General features: G+C 44.8%; 1 protein-coding gene across 3 annotated transcripts in view; it reads right to left on the bottom strand.

Moving 5' to 3' along the window:
- Positions 1 to 16,329, bottom strand: part of TSC22D2 (TSC22 domain family member 2) — a 25,359-nt gene extending 9,030 nt beyond the window's left edge. Inside the window, exons 1-2 of one of the 3 annotated variants that reach the window (XM_068200093.1) lie at positions 13,772 to 16,329; positions 45 to 116 (exon numbers count right to left, since the gene is read on the bottom strand). In XM_068200093.1, the coding sequence (XP_068056194.1) occupies positions 45 to 116; positions 13,772 to 15,747 (2,048 nt within the window). In that variant the 5' untranslated portion in view covers positions 15,748 to 16,329. Of the gene's footprint in view, positions 1 to 7; positions 117 to 13,771 lie in introns of all 3 variants that reach the window. The other 2 variants (XM_068200095.1, XM_068200094.1) reach the window with 2 other exon arrangements.

Genomic DNA, 16,329 nt, shown 5'->3' with positions numbered 1-16,329 from the left:
TGCATACCTCAGCATGTATGCATTCCATACTCAAGCATCCATACCTATCCCAGGTGGTCTTTGACTCGTGTAACTTGTTGAAATGGAACGCTTGGTAGAATGCAGTTGACGGATTCCTATGAGATCCAAGAATCAAACAGAGACATTGAAAATGGGTACGTAATAAAAATACCAACTCTCTTAATTCAACCTGAATTACAAAGCAAATTAGCTGTCCAGACAGGTTAAACTAATGTTTGAAAGGCCCTACTGTTTCTATGGGTTTGCATTAAGGACACAAGGATCCAAAACAAAATTCTCCAGCCCTATGGATTTTCAGGCTATATCAAGCAGCTCCTTTACAAAACTGAGACTGTAAGGCCAACAGTGAGACATCTCCTGTCCTACTGGCAACACTGTATAGTTTAGCTGACCACCACCCTAATGCCAAACATACCTAAACCCAAGAGACACCTTTCCCATTTTTGGTATGTCCCAGACTACCTCTGCACACAGTACCCAGTGTTTCCATCCTACTTAACCCCCTGCTTTATACTCAAAACAGATGATTCCTCCAAGGGGACCTGGAAGTCAGAGCTCAATATGCCACATTCAAACTACAACAGATCAAGTTACAACTGAAAAGCAGATCCAGCTAGAAATGAAAAATGGAATGTCAACTACCTTTGTAAGCACCTCTCTTGTAAGTCACTTTCCCCCTTCCCTTTCCTGAGGTGCAACAGGGCAAGGGCTGATGAAGGCCCTTGGCCATGCCAGAGGCCCTTGGCCTCACCAGAGCGCTCTCACAGCCACAAGCCCAGAGCACAGCACCTTGCTGAAAACTGCACACTGTGACCACATTCCAGTGCCAGAGCCCAGAGGCAGCCTGACCCTTCCACCTCAGCCACACCATGGCAACTACACTGACAGTGTCATTAGAAAATTTTACTTCTCCGAAGTCCCATCTAACGTTTGTTGTAAAGTAGATACTGGACAAAGCACACAGTTCTCTGCTGCTAGTGGCTGCAGCAGCGTTATATTGAAGCTTAGAAACTCCCTTCCTCAAACTGCTCATCCTCATGTGGGCAGAGCTATTCCAGCCCTAGAGACGAATGCAACAGCCTTGCTGAAAGATCTCCAGAAATGCAAGCATGAATTCAAATTCCTTTTAGAATCAGTTTTAAAATGAGAAGTTTTTATCACATTGGAAGCACAGGTATCAATCCCTTCTCTAAGTTTATGGCAGGAATATTTCTAAAAACAACTGTCCTCAAGTTACTTAATTATTTCAACTGAAGTACAATTACGGCATAATAAAAATCACATAAAATAAAGCAAAAACATCACAGAAGCAGCACCATAACGAGACACTATCAGAAGTAATTTGATTCTCATGGCATGTGTATACCAAAAATCTTGGAAGGATAGTGGTACTTGTGTATCAGCAATGATCAGGAAGTGTCTGAGTTTAAAGTGTCTATCACTCCTTTTCCCAACTTCTGCACTGTACCCTTCAAAAAAAAAAAAAAAAAAAAAATCCACCCGAGTCTGGAATTTAGCTTAAAACCTGTAACAGAAGTTGCTTGATCAAAACTGATAAACACCATCCTCCTATGTTGGTAACATCCATATTTTCCTAAGAAGCACTGCACACAACTCAACAAATAATTACAGGAAGAGCAACACAATAGCTAAAGGACATTTGTGTAATAGGACTTCACATATGGAAAACAATTGGCATCTGCAGATCAAGAGAGCGCTCCTTTGCTGAAAGCAAGGCCCAGGCCTGGGCTCTTCTTTCTAATGCAGCTGTCAGGAGCATGTACAGTCCCTTCCTCAGAATGAGGCTGTAAATAGAAAGTCATTTAACTTCCAAGATAAATTTACTTGTAGCATATAAAGCCGTGTTGCTACTGTTAGGTATAAAAAGTGGTTTATAACCACACAGCATATATTCCATATAGTCTATTTTTATACTGATACCCTCTATGCTCTGTATTTTGTACTGTTCTTAAGCAAGCACCTGAAAAGATATGGAAAAATTGTCCTTATTAGATTCTCATTTGTAACCCCTACTGTTGAAATTGCTTTTGCATTACTTCAGACAAGTAAGAGAATCTTTTCTACTCCACAGCTATATATTTTAAAAATAATTAATGGGGGTATGTGTACCTAAACTGGAAAAGCAAATCCACAGAGGCATCATGAATGATGCCTCACATGCAGATCTGAACTAGTATGACTAGTATGATTTTCAGACCGCTGAGGCATCTAGTTTAACCATAAGAAACAGTGAAAGGTTAGAGAACGACTAAAATGCCTTTCTGTTTACAGAAACAACTAAGAAAACAGCTTACAGGAGCAGTAAAACCTAGCCTGCTGCTGCTGTGCCACAGCTGGAGCCCCACAAGTTCTCCTGACACTGCCCTAAGTGAATGCAGGGACAGCCTGGACCAGAAAAGCAAATTGTCTATGTCTCCTCCCTGGCAGACTGCCAGGTCTGAGGTCAGGACTCAGTCCCAGTCCTTGGCAGATTGATACAGAGGAACTGAGAGCCACACAGGACAGAAATGTCCCAGAGGCTGATTCAGAGAAATAGCAACCACCTTCCACAGAAGGTACTCCAGAACTTCTCTTCCTCCATCTCTGGTGAGAGAGACCAGGTATCCCCAAGGGTACACGGGCTGAATTTCATTCCCAGCTTAGTACACTTCAACATTCAAAGTGTATCTTAAGTGGCCAAAAATGCCACTATGTCTCTCTAAACAAGTCCTGCAACACATACTGCATTTATGTCCTTTAAAAGCTCATGAATACCAATACTCACAACTCACTCCCCGCTCTTGTTTTTAAGAACAGTTTTCATGCAACAGAAAATTTGATCCAAATTTAAAGAAGGAGAACTTAGTTCTCTGAATGCCCAGGACATCAAGCCGTCCCTTTAAACGGGAAGCCTAGACCTCGTCCCAAGTCTCACATCACAGCTGGAAGTGCATCCTCCCACTGCCATTCTTCAGGACAATATGCCAAATACAAACTTCATCCTTGAAGGCTCTGTTTGCAAAAGCTGGAAAATCATCAAGTATAGAGATAAATGCCTTTTGGTTCAAGCAACGATACTGCCTTTGGACTGGGTATCAGCCTGACATACAGCGACAGCTGCACAGATGCCTTTTTACCAGCTACTTCCTTTGAAAGAAACAGTAACATCATTGTTCATGAACAAGTTTCAATCTTCAAGCTACTGACCAACATCAGCAATTGAGGGCTACAACAAGAAGAACACATGTAAAATAGCACTTTTTTCCCCAAATAAAAAATTAATACCATCTCAGACAGTTCTCTCTCAAATTCACTGAGTTATTTTCTTTAGGTTTGAGAACAGGAATGATGCCAAACATTCAAAAGCTTAATCATCTGTCTTTGAAGAACATGAGAACAACAAGTCAGACAATCCATGCTCAATACCTCTAAGGAAAACCAAAGAAGAACAGAAGCACATATTCACTACCCAGACAGCAGCACACATGGGTGACCTTTACAGAAGTTCACTTCAGCCATAATTCTGAGAACAATTAACAGGTCTCATATAGAAAGCCACAGGAGATGTGACCATGTCATAAAATGAGTTGAGCTTTTAATGCCACCTTGTGTGACACTTTTGTTGGTAACAGCTCGGCTCATAAAAAAGCGAGTCCACCACTGGCAACTACTCTGTGCATGTGGCTCTCCAAGGGTTCCGTGGAAGGATCGCTCCTCAGAGCTCTCTCCCAAGGTCTCCTCCAAGTGTGTCACGAGATACTTTAATCCGTTACTTGGGCAGTGAAGTACAGACTATCTCTATACCTGCAGATGATCTGCAAGCACTCTGGACAGCAGAAATAGAATCCAGGAAGAACCTGCCCAATTGGAGCAATGGCCTGAAATAAAAAGGGTGCAATTCAATAAGGATAAGGGGGAACCAGTAAGCTCTGGTAGCAATACTCAGCTGCACAAGTACAAAACATGAGTAGCTGACTGCAATTCCACAGAAAAGAATCTAAACAGAATTTTAAAAATACAAGTCTTGCAAGGGTGTCAAACCTCTACACAAGACATAGAGAGAGTAACTGAAATGTTGCTTTATTCAGCCTGAGCCCTTAGCTTCACTTTCATGGTTTGGACACCAGCTCTCCAGAAGGATTTATGCCTACCTATTCTCATAACCCTGATCCTAGAAGTAAGGTCATTAATCATGCAGTAATACATCAGTAGGATGGGGAAGTCAATAGCAATCTTCCAGTTACCATCCTGTGCACAGGATATAGGAGTTAGGCATTTTGCCCCAGAAGTGTTCTTCAGTCATATTTATCAAAGGAAGCACACTACTGGAACTTTGTGTATCTGTGTTACTGCTACAGAGCCAGAACTGAATCAAGCACTTGGACAAAGAAGTGCTTCAAAGATATCTTGAAGAGAGAATCAGCAAACAAACATATTCAGCCTTTTCTAACATCAAAATTACTACCAAATAGGTAAGAGACCCAATAGTAAGGTAAGCATGCAGTCCGAGTTCAAGAGAACTGTCACCATACATGGATGTGTTTGTGCACTAAAGGACAACAAACTAATCCCTCCTTAATGCCTGAAGTTTATAAAAGACTGGATGTACTTTTAACCAGAAGTATTTCAAACCCAAGGTAGTTTTCAGCTCTGTGTCTCAGTGCTCCCTCAAAAAGCCTGTTTACTGGGGTACTACTACGACCTGCAATGGGCACTGATTACAGCTGCTCTCAAAATTCCAGCACTTGGCAGGGTTCATCTGAGATCTGGATGAGGGATTTGATGATCACTTGATCACAGTTTATCAAGAAACTCGCAGCATAGTTTATGGCATTATGAGATGATGTTTACACCAGTAACAGAATTCCTTCTCTATCCTTCTTTTAAAAGATGTTTCACTTTATTTTTAGCACCTTCTATTTAAAGCAGCTGCAACTTTGAATTAGCTTTCTTTCATAAGACTCAATCTACAGAACAGTAACTGGAGCACAAAAGAGAAAACTAACAGGGACTAAATGTGGGGGAGTCAATGCAAAATTAAGGAAAATAACATCTCAAGCTCTGAAGTGAGGTGTTTAATTGCATATTATGTTCACGCAGTTCCTTAAAGCCATTATACTTGCTTTACAAACCCTAGAATACCAGCAAGAATTCAAAGCTTTAACACTCAGTTTTAGGTGCGTTCTAGCTACAGATAAGAGGAAAGGCTGACTCAATGACCAACCCACATGACAGTTTTTGGGACAGTGGCTCTCAAACACCACAAGGGACTTAAAGGGGTTTCATAGGCTACTACAATACAAAAATATTGTAACAGCATAGAGAAAGCACACTGCAGGGAACTGATCTTCACTGGATAAACCAAAAGCAGTAGCCCCATACTTCTTCACCTTGCTCTCAGAAGAAGATTTTGGCAAATAACTTTCTGCAGTGACCAGAAGTCTCTAAGGAGAAGGAAATGCAAACAACTGTCTCAAATATACAAAGTATGAAGTCTCACAGAGGCGTGTCACTGATCACTTGCCTGCTCTGTTGAAACACTGGCATCAATCTTTCCCTGCTCTGGGTGGGCTTGAGTATTTAAAAACAACACTAGGAATATTTTCCAACCTCTACCAAGGCTATTACTTGTTTTACATAATTATGTGATTTTAATAAATAATAAAAAACAATAAATGTTCCATTATTACCTGTACTGCGTCATAACCATACACTAATTATGAAGAAGCTTTGCTGAAGAGATTATATAGTGAATTCCAGTATGACTATTTAATACTAATCATAGAAAGAATACAACAGTCTTCTAAGTATCTTCTTATTCCTGATTTCAACAGCTGCAGCTCAAAACTCTGGAGTCCAGTTCTCTTGGGTCCCACATATTGGTCTCCAAGGCTGAGGAGCGCTGCACACAACTATAATCATAGCAGCTTTATGGTTTCCAGGATCCAGTGATGACCCTTTCCATCCCCACGCTGCCTTCCCACTCCCCAAAGCCAGGCTCGGTGCACTCTTGTCCCAGCCAGGCACCCAACACTCTCCTGCTCCTTCTGTCCCAGACAGCACTGCCGCAGATGCGGTAATTAACACACCACCTGCTAATGAAGCACAGCTCTTCTGTGAAGGCTGTCAGTCAGGCTGAACTTGTAATTACATCATCTTACAAACTGTGTGAGGATTAATCTGAGAGCTTCTGTTCTTAAATCAAAACATGTAACAAATGTAAGATTTTTTGTACTAATGATTTGTCTTCTCACTGGATATAATCAACCTTCAGTTCTTAGAGGGAGGATACAAAAAAAAAAAGTAGTTCACATGATGCACAGCTTGGCAAAAAAATCTACAGCAGATCACATTTTCAGAGAGAAACTTATAGATTACAAGCTGATAACAGCAATGCAGAAAGTCTGCCTGATCTAGTCAGGGATTCTTGCCTCTATCAAGTAGCTTTCAAGAAAAGCCATAGAAAAACTCACCAATATTATCCACATTTGAATGAACTGAGACAAGTTTAAAAAAAAAAAAAAAAACCAAAACCAAACAAAGTCTTATTGAAAATAACACCCAAGGTCTCAACAAACACCTTGAACTCCATTTCACATGGACTGGAGCCCTTCAGCATCTACTGATACCTGCCAAAGAATATCACTAGGCCATCATACTCTCCCGCAAATGATCTCGTTGAAGAGAGCAAGCGAGCAAGCTCTGAGTGCTCGTACCCAGCAGACCCTAAAGTGCTGGTATAAAGGAGGGAGCAAAATAATAAATGCAGCATTTCTGAAATAAAAAGATCCACATTTTCTAGTGTTGCATTATAGATGTAAAAATCTGCAAAACCCCTCAAAAGTATTGACTTTTATACAACATGGCTGGTAAAGAAAAGGCATGTATGAACATGTTATTGAAGATGATCAGGCTCCTGCTGCCTGTGATGCCCACAAAACCCAATTTTCTCAAACACAGTGATGAAGGGAAAGCTGCCTGTGATTTCTGGTGAAAGTGGCCCTGCATAGTGGAACAGGGATTGAATACCCATCATCAAACAAAACTGCACTAAAATGAGATATTTTTTTTTGTCCCACTAAGTTGCAGTGACAACACTTTCAGCTATTTCAATCATCTATAAATACAAATGGCTCCTGCTTTTTTGACAACAAAATATTTCAATATCTGGGGGTGGGGGGTTGGTGGGGGAGGGGTGGAAAAAGTGTGAATAAAACAGCTTCAAGCAGACTCAGACAAATCCCACCTGTCCTACTCATGTGATAATGGTCAGGAATGCATGTATGAGCAAACGTTTCAAATTACACACTTGGCTTTAAAAAAAGATATTAGATCCTAGGCCATGTATGGCATTCTTTTTAACACAGTATATTATAAATCTGTCTGCCTTCCCACACCATTTACAAAGTCTCTACCACTCAAGTTTCAGGTCAGCCTGTGCTGTCAGTGACTGCCCATCACCAGGTTTACAGAAAAAGTATTTTTAAAAATGCATTTGTTGGGTTGGTCAAGGTAATTACAGGCCTTGCACCCACCAAAGAGTGTTCTACACAGGAGACATTCCCAGGAGCTCTCATCCCCACCCCTACAAAAATAGGGGTAATTTGATGGGAGAAACAAGCAGGGCTTTTTAACCCTCATTTCTGACCACCCCATCCTCTATTGGATATTAAATCTACTTGAGATGGATGCAAAAGCTTCACTGAAAGCAGATCTCATCTCCTATCCAATCTACACTCCTGCCCTGCAAGCTCACACACCGGGCACACTCATCCCCTCCCAGACATACGGGTCAGGACTCTGCCCTCCCTGCAGAGGGGGTGAATGCTCTCCTGGGCTGCACAGGGCAAAGTCCAGCAGCTGGAGGGAGGGGATCCCTCCCCTCCCCTCAGCACTGCTGAGGCCACACCTGCAGGGCTGTGCTCAAATCCCCACTCCTCTTTAGAACCCTTAGTGTGTATCAGACAAACCCGGCAGCTGTCAGTGCGACTGATACCTCTCCAGGGCACTAATTAATATTTCTACCTTCTCTCTGCACTGACAAAAGCACTCAAGCAGGCTGTCACAATCCAAATGCATCCTTCATAGCTTCAAAGGGAGAACGGATATACACACTCTTGGACTAATTTTGCTTTGCTTGACAAAGAAAATTAAGACAAGTATATAGCTGTCCTTCATGTGGCCAAGTAATTCACCTGCCCTGCCTGAGTGAAAACAGACTATCCCATAAGGCAAAGATTTCCTGGCACTTAATACACATTCATATTTATGAAGTGTGAAGTTTAAAGACTGAATAATTTTCAAGAGGAATGAAAGTACAACCTTACTCTGCACTTCAAGTGACCTCTTATGTCTGGAGAATCTTCTCAGAAGGCTGTGGCTTTAGTAGTTACTATAAATACTTCTATCTTTATACTTTGTCAAATATAGGAATAAAAGCAGACACCTGTGCCTGACAACCTAGATTTACAGAACAGAACCATCCAGAGGTACTTTAGCAGGAGGAGTCTCACAGAAGTTTCTTAAGGAATCGCTGCTGACACGTAAAGCACAAACAAGGTTTGCACTTCTCCTGAGCAACAGAAACTGCTAATTGCCAGCTTTTAAGCAGGAAAATTAATATACAGCCTCAACATGCAACAGGCTGATAATTCAAATATCCAGTACAGTAAGAGGGAGCAACTCCTCTTTACTACAGTGTCACCTGAAGTCATAAAAATTAACAGCAGCTCCTGTAAAAATGCAGCCTCAGAGAACTTTCAGCCCTTCTGGTGTCTGAGAGCAGTTTGGTAGTCCTGCCTTTTCAAAACATCCAAATACTTCAATATTCAGCTTTTAACAAGAAGTTTAAAATAGCTTCCATAAAACATATGCCGTTATTTCTGTCATACAGACAGCACTCAGAAATCAGCTATGGAACATCTATATAGGAGATGAGGCAAAAACTAATCCCCAGCAGCTGCGCAGAACACTCAGGAGTCGGAGGTACAGGGAACCTCTCCTGTCAGGGCTGGTCACTACAGTCTTTGAAACAATCTGAACAGTATCACTGTGAATTTCTTTCAACTGCTTTCCCCATTTCCTCCTTTTAATAACTCTCTCATCTGAAACACTTGTACCTCATTAATTTTAAGAATATATTGACTCCTCCTTAACAAAGGCATTTGAATGTCTAAACTGGGAAACAGTACTGTCAAACAAGTAACCAGTTCTGTTTAGCTATCTTGCACCACTCCAAAACTGACTGCACAGCACGATAGGCTTTCTACCACACAGAAACTCATGCAGTATTGCAGTTACCTTTGTTAATTTTTGTTATAGAAAGCACAGCAAGCAGTGAACACAACCAACTGGAGTTTCTTTGCATTAACCACTGTTTGCTGCCGCAAGCTGCAGAGGCCACCCCAGAAGTCCCAGCTCAGTTTTCAAACTATCCATCAAACTGAAGGCTCTCCAGGCTCTGGAGCATGTCTGTCCAGGCTTCATTCCCACCTGCTTCCACACACACTCACAAACACAGGCCTTCAGCAGGAAAGCTGAGAACAAGTCTACAGCTGTAGGAGAGCTCAAACCTCTAGAAAGTTTATGAGCAAGGTGAAGAAAGGGATAAGTCTGAGAACTAATGCAATTCAAGTACCATGTACTTGCAAGAAAATTACATTTTTCTTTAGGAGCACAATAAAATATGCATCTAGGGCAATACTTAAGTGATCCCATGCCCAGTTTTGTCCTTATATGATGAACAAGGTCTCAGTAGCACAGCCCTCCCAGCAGTTAGTGCTCCATACAAATACGTGCTTTAGCTGAGCCTGCAGCCATGCTGCGGAGAGCCCGGCACAATCGGGTTCTCAACAGCTCGGCTGCCATAGCTGACAGCTCACAATTGCAGCCATTCATTAGTGTTCCTGGAATACAGCCGGAACAGTTCAAGCCGGTCAGTTATCTCTGGAAAATGATCTGTACTCTGCTCCTTTTCCAACAGCCCCATAATATTTTGCCCCAAAAGTCTGCCAAGCATGTAGGAGGTTTGAACAAGCTTTCTCAGTAACATTCTTTTAACAGGAGCCACGTATTTCTTTTCCCCCTAGAGCCAAAATAAAGTTATTATGCCAGATGAAATATTCTGCTTGTCAATTACAAATTTGTGTATACATGGGCATAAGGGCAAGCAAAGAACCTGACACACACTGATACCAAAATCTTCTCAGGTGCTCTAACTGCCCTCCCTTCAAAATAACTAGTAGTAGTGCTGAAGTCCAACAAAAGAAGAGTCAGAGCAATTTTGAGATCTAGTTCTAATGATGTTTTTACACAATTAGTATTTTTCAGGCTCCCTGTTTGAGGCAGCAATAACCACATCTGCCTCAATACTATTTCCTCCATCCTTTAACACTGCTACAGTTTATTTTATTTGCAGCCACATTTAAAGAGGAAAATGTGTTATGCTGTAAATATTTCATAACTTTCAGACAACAATTTTTTCTTTTTAAGAGCTTAGCAATTTGGACACATCAACTGAAATACTGGCTTTGCTTTTCAAGGAAGGTGTGACACACCAAAGGCTTTTTCTTTTTCATTCTTTTGGACTACCTATCTACCCTTTCTTCCCCCCAGACAAGATTTTCCAATTAATTGATTCTTCACTATTCATCAGGTCAATGCAAGAAACCACAGGTTTATATAGACTATTGTCAGAGTACTGGGCTATGGGAACAGGAAATTAAGTCTTTGCTTTCTTCCAAGCCATTGCCCAATCTATAAACATAGTTCTCTTTATATATCACGGTAGATCACCTCCACTCTTAATAACCTTAGATGCTGTTTGATTTAAAACAGTAGACTAAGATAGGAGTAATAAAAAAAAAAAATCAGAAATACATGAACTGACCAGATTTTTACATCATGTTTACTGTATTACCGACATGCTGCTTTCAAAGAATTTCCATATTAACTATTTTACCTTCAAAACAGTACCTCTTCATATTCAGAATGGTGACTTTCCACAGGGTATTGAGAGCTATACACTACTCCTTGATGAGTCAGTGTTTTAGAAGATGACTATAGGAGAATGATCTACACAAGTCTGTGAAGCTTCAAGTACGTGCAAATATTGAAGTATAACTGAAGGTGCCAGAAGAACAGTAGATACCTGCCTCCGCACTGAGGCCCCTTTCTGGGAATACTACACATTAATAGCACAAAAGACAAAGAGAAAAATGCTTTCCACGGATTTATAGCTTCTATGACCACCAAGTAACCTCTCTGAACTGAGCTGTGCATTAACTTCCTGGACCTGCCAGCACAAACCATGACTCATGATGTATCAGCTCCCTTTGTGCTTTAATAGCTTTATCAGTGTCAACCCCCAGCCTATTAATGACACTTGAAGGTCTTCATTAACTATTTCACCACCGATTCCAGTAGATAAGGCAGTCAGGCAAAGCCCATGGGAGTGGCAGCACAATTTAAATGGCTGGAAAGAGGAAAAAAGCAGGAACAAGAATAGAACAGTAGACAAGCAGGAGACAGTTTTAGAATAAAGCCTTCTGAGAGAGTAAAGCAAATTAAAACCAAGAGGTAAAAGAGCCTTAACAAGCTGCTAGGTTTTCATTCTCACCTTTCTCTGTCTGAAGCCAGTGGAAGTCAGGCTACTGTTAAAGGGGAGCAAAGAATAAACTTTGATCAACTGTATCTACCCATGTCCTTCCCCCTGTATAAGAGGTCTAGGTCCATTTAAGGTGAGCTTTCATGGCTTACCAGAATCACCTTCCCAGCTGGGAAAGACTCACACAGTACGTGTGCTCCTGGCTTTCTGACAAGCCAGCACACGGCACAGTTTTATCACCCAGTGCAGAAGCTGACAAACGACACATAGGCACTCCTTCACTGATAACCTCACATTCATTTCTCTACTGAACACCACAGCATGGCCTGCCAAAAACAGTACACTGCATTCGGAGCCCATTTCCATTTCTTACTCACAGTTCGCATGGCAAAGTGTCTGAAAGAGTCTCTTTAGACATGAACATGTAAAGCACCACTGCAAGGTGGCAAGTTCAAGGACTAAACTAGAAAATTAAATTTGAAAATCAGTGTTCTGGTAAGAGCACCAAGAACTGACCCACTGGAGTGCCACACAAAGTTAGATGCCCCTAATTTGAATAAGCAGGATAAGTTTTTCTCTGTCTTAACATAGAAGTTATTAACTTGTCACAGATAATAATGTTCATTACCACAATTTATATTAAGTATTAGAAGCTATGGAAAGCAAATGCAAAAATGCATTCCTTTCTTTCTGACTCCTGAATCAACAGAATGATTAAACACCAGACAAATCATCTTCTCAAAAACCACTGAGCTATGAAGAGTACCCATCAGCTTGAAATCAAACCTTATTTACACAAGGCAGTTTGTCAACCAGATTAGCAATCCTCTTAAGGTAGGCAAACTGTGAGTAAATTTTAAACTTTTAGTCAGTCCTTTACCACTTTAATCAAAACCAGCACAGGTTTCCAAACCATGGCTTTTCCTTGCAGAAAAGCACAGCAGTTACTTCTCAGACACAGCATCAGCCAATACTCCAGTGAGCACAGGCCTGCATTAAACCTGCAGCCCAAACTCTCCAAACATCCACTTTGAGGTGCTCTCTCCATCCACTGCACCCCAGCTCCACAGACACAGCTGCTTCACTGAAACATGCTCAAAGCAACACTGACTATATTATCTTAATGTCTGATGCTGTCTCAAGGTGAGGGAAGACTTAAGAGAGACATTCACCACAAGACCTGCACATGATGGCCTAATGCCTGTTTTAAAAACAAGTAACACATATGTATTGCCTTCCTCCAAGCTGCAGCAATTCTGACAGTAAATGCTGGGACTTAAATTCAGTGCTCAAACACTGCTTGATTCTTCTTTCCCTCAAAGAAGTCAATCAAGTGGTTTGGCCTTCAGAGCAGTCTGAGGCATCCATGGGAACAGCAGCCACACACCCACTCCCTCTCTCAGGCCCTGTCAGGAGTCTGCTCACACCACACCCCTCTGTTACAAGTCATAGTTCCAAATTACTTTCCAATTAAAAAAAACCAAAACACCTCACTGTAAGGTTGTACTGCCCACCGTGTCTACATCTTTGCCCAAGTAGTGTCTCTTTTCTCAATACAAGGACCGTTCTCTGCAGAGCTTTCCCTGCATACGGATTTACACACAAATCCACATCCAAGTGCAAGTATTTTTCTTACTAACTGACACTATAAACTGTTAACTGCACAGCAGGGTAAAAATCAGGAATCTGGGTTAAAAGCCCTGAGATAGCACCACACAGATTTAACACTGCAATACAGTGTCATTTTAACCCAGCTGTCACTGAAGTACTTTATAATGCATTCAGAAAAAAAGAGAGAACAGCCCTTCTCACATCCTGAGCCACTGGCTACAGAAAGACAGCTTTCAGTCTTCTGATTTTGAAGAGGTAATATTATTCATGCATTAAGCAGCTTTAAGGATACTTTGTACCCCATTTTGTGAGAAAAGTAATCGCACTCACACCCTGCGAAAAACAAGTACAGTTCACTACTGGCCTAAATACTTTGCTATGGTTTGCACTCTTAAAAACATAGTCCAGGTGAACCTCAGCATGACGTTCTGAAAATACAAATTTAAAAAAAACCACTTAGCAATAACTTGAAAGTTGACTTTTTCCCCCCCTAAAAAACCCTGGGTTTTTTATGGCATTTAAAATAATTCATACCTGTCTTCATCACCATCAACAGGAATGGATATGCCAAAAACAGAGCTGGCAAGACTGTTCATTGGAGTACTTGCAGGTAACTGAAGAGGATTTGCTAGAGTGTCTGGAATGGGAGGCTTCACAAGAGGTTTATTTTCAGCTATAAGAGAAAGTGGTGGCTGAGGTAGGGGTTCCGATTTTCTTCTAGTATCATCAATCTGGCTTACTAAGGACTGGGCCTGGGTCTGAAACTGTCCGAGGCTCGCCTGAGGCAGACTGGCGGGTGCGTTGGGCGCACCTTGCATCATCGAGTGTCCGACCTGCTGGGACTGGACCGCCCCAGTGCTTCTGCTGACAGGAGGGTGGCTCGTCAGCTGGGACTGGACCAGCGTAGCAGGGACGTTTGGCATCGTAGCAGAAGCAGTGGTGGACGCACTAGGCACACTTGTACCGGGCACAACCGCAGGCACGCTCTGAACTCCAGGGACCACATGGGGAGCACCGGGCACTCCCGACACTTGACTGCTTCCCCCCATTGGATGCTGAGTCACAGATTTCTGTGGCACAACCCCCGTGTGTCCGAGGCCTGGCTGCACCACAGCTCCTGGCTGCGGGAGGGCAGGCTGACTGGCTTGTGCCTGGCCGCTCTGCAACAACCCCGATCCCTGTCCGACTGCTTCGCTGGGCTGCGCTGACACCCCCATCACTGGCGCTCCCACAGGCGAGGGGTTCTGGCCCGTCACCTGCCCCACAGGAAGGCTGGAGGCCACAGTACTTGGAGCAGAGCTTGTAGCAGCCTGCTGAATAGCTCCTTGAGACTGCATAATTGTCATGTGCTGCATGTATTCAGCCTGCCCAGGAGGCTGCGTCGGCAGTAGATGCACTGGTGGAATCTGGGACTGAGAATAAGCAAATTGTTGAGGCTGAGTCACTGGTATGTTTGCCTGCTGCACCTGCTGCTGGGCCACAGGAATGCCTGACTGCCCTACTGTCACATTTGGAGGTGCCATGCCTTTCCCGTTGGGTCCAGCCTGTGAAACACCCTGTGGATTTACCTGTGGCTGTGGTTGCTGCGGCACTATCATTTGCTGACTTGCTCCCGAAGCCCCAGAAAACACAGGCTGAGCAGTACTCTGAGGCACGACCCCACCTACGGGCTGCTGCGGCTGCTGCTGTTGCCCAATGACAAAACCAGGTTGCTGTAGAGAGGACTGGTTCATTTTCTCTGCCTGAAGCAGCTGTGACACAGCAGCCAGGGAGCTGTCAGCTATAGAATCGGGGCCATGGGCTGACGCTGGCACAGCCGAGATCACAACAGAACCTCCTGTGGCACCAAGGCCACTGTCCCTCTCTTGAGCAGCCTGTTCGAAGGTGCTGCTGTGCCTAATGCAATCACCAGTCCTGCCCAGAACACCACCACCATCTGAGTCCCGGTCATAGTACTCCATACACGTCCATCGGCCTCGCCTGTAGGGCTCCCCAGTACCATGGTCCAGCTTGATCACCCTGAAGCGTGAGCTGCACGCAGCAGCTGCCGTCTGAGACACGGGCCCGGGGGCAGTGGGTGCAGAAGGCCCTGTGGAGGACAGGGCAGCCTGAGCACTGCTGCCTCCCCCCAGAGCGGTGCCAGGGGCAACAGCTGGCAGGGGCACAGCCGAACTTTTGGGCACAGCCCCCGCGTTGGGGCCTGCAGCCACCCCAGCAGCAGCCACAGCCAGCTGCCCGTCCAAAAGGAGATTGGGAGAGACGCTGCTGGGAGTTTCGGCCTCGCCCACGTTGTTGAGAGTCTCTTCAGAGGAGCTCCGCTCACAGACGTCCTCAGGGCCGTAGTCGGTGGCTCGGGAAACATCAAAGATTTCAGAAGACACGTCCTCAGTGCGGGACTCATCCGGGTCATCCAGACTCTCGGTGTCCTCGGTGATGCTGCTGGCCACCTGCGCCGTGGTCACACTGGTGATCTGGAAGCAGCTCTTCTTCTTGGCCGGCATCTTGGACATGTTTCCTCCGCAGGAAGGGGCTCGGCCGGCCGCGGCGAGGCGAGCGGAGTGCTGGGGCGGGCTGTCACGGCGTGCCGGCCGGGCCCCCGGCGCTACCGTACATCCTCCGGCGGCTTCCTGCGGCGGGCGGGGGGCGGCGGGGCTCCTCCTCTTCCTCCCTAGCCGCAGCCCTCTTCCCGCGGCCAGGCCTCCTTCTCCTCCCTGCCGCCGCTCCGAGCGCCCCGCAGCAGCGGGCCCGCGGCCCGCCCCGCGCGAGGGGCCCCGCGCTGGCCGGGCGAGGCCCGGGCGGCCCCGTGTCCCACCCCCCCCCCCGTCCGCTGTCTCCGCGCTCTACCTGGAGACCAGCGCCAGGCGCATCCTGCTCGCAACCGGCCCGCGGGCTCGCCCCACGGGCAAACCCCCGCCGCGGGCGGGGTGCGGGCGCCGCGGCGGCCCGGGGAGCGGCGCTCAGCGGCCGCGGGCGGGCGGGCGGACCCGCTGCGCTGCACCGGCCCCGGAGCTCCCGGAGCGCGGTAGGGCCGCGGCTCCTCTCGCCCAAGATGGGGCTCAACTTGTGCGCTGCACCCTGGGAGCGGCGTGGCC

The sequence above is a fragment of the Anomalospiza imberbis genome, chromosome 10 (assembly GCF_031753505.1).
Source record: "Anomalospiza imberbis isolate Cuckoo-Finch-1a 21T00152 chromosome 10, ASM3175350v1, whole genome shotgun sequence".
Lineage (NCBI taxonomy): Eukaryota > Metazoa > Chordata > Aves > Passeriformes > Viduidae > Anomalospiza > Anomalospiza imberbis.
The sequence above is the reverse complement of the archived record's forward strand: the minus strand, read 5'-3'. Positions and strand labels throughout refer to the sequence as shown.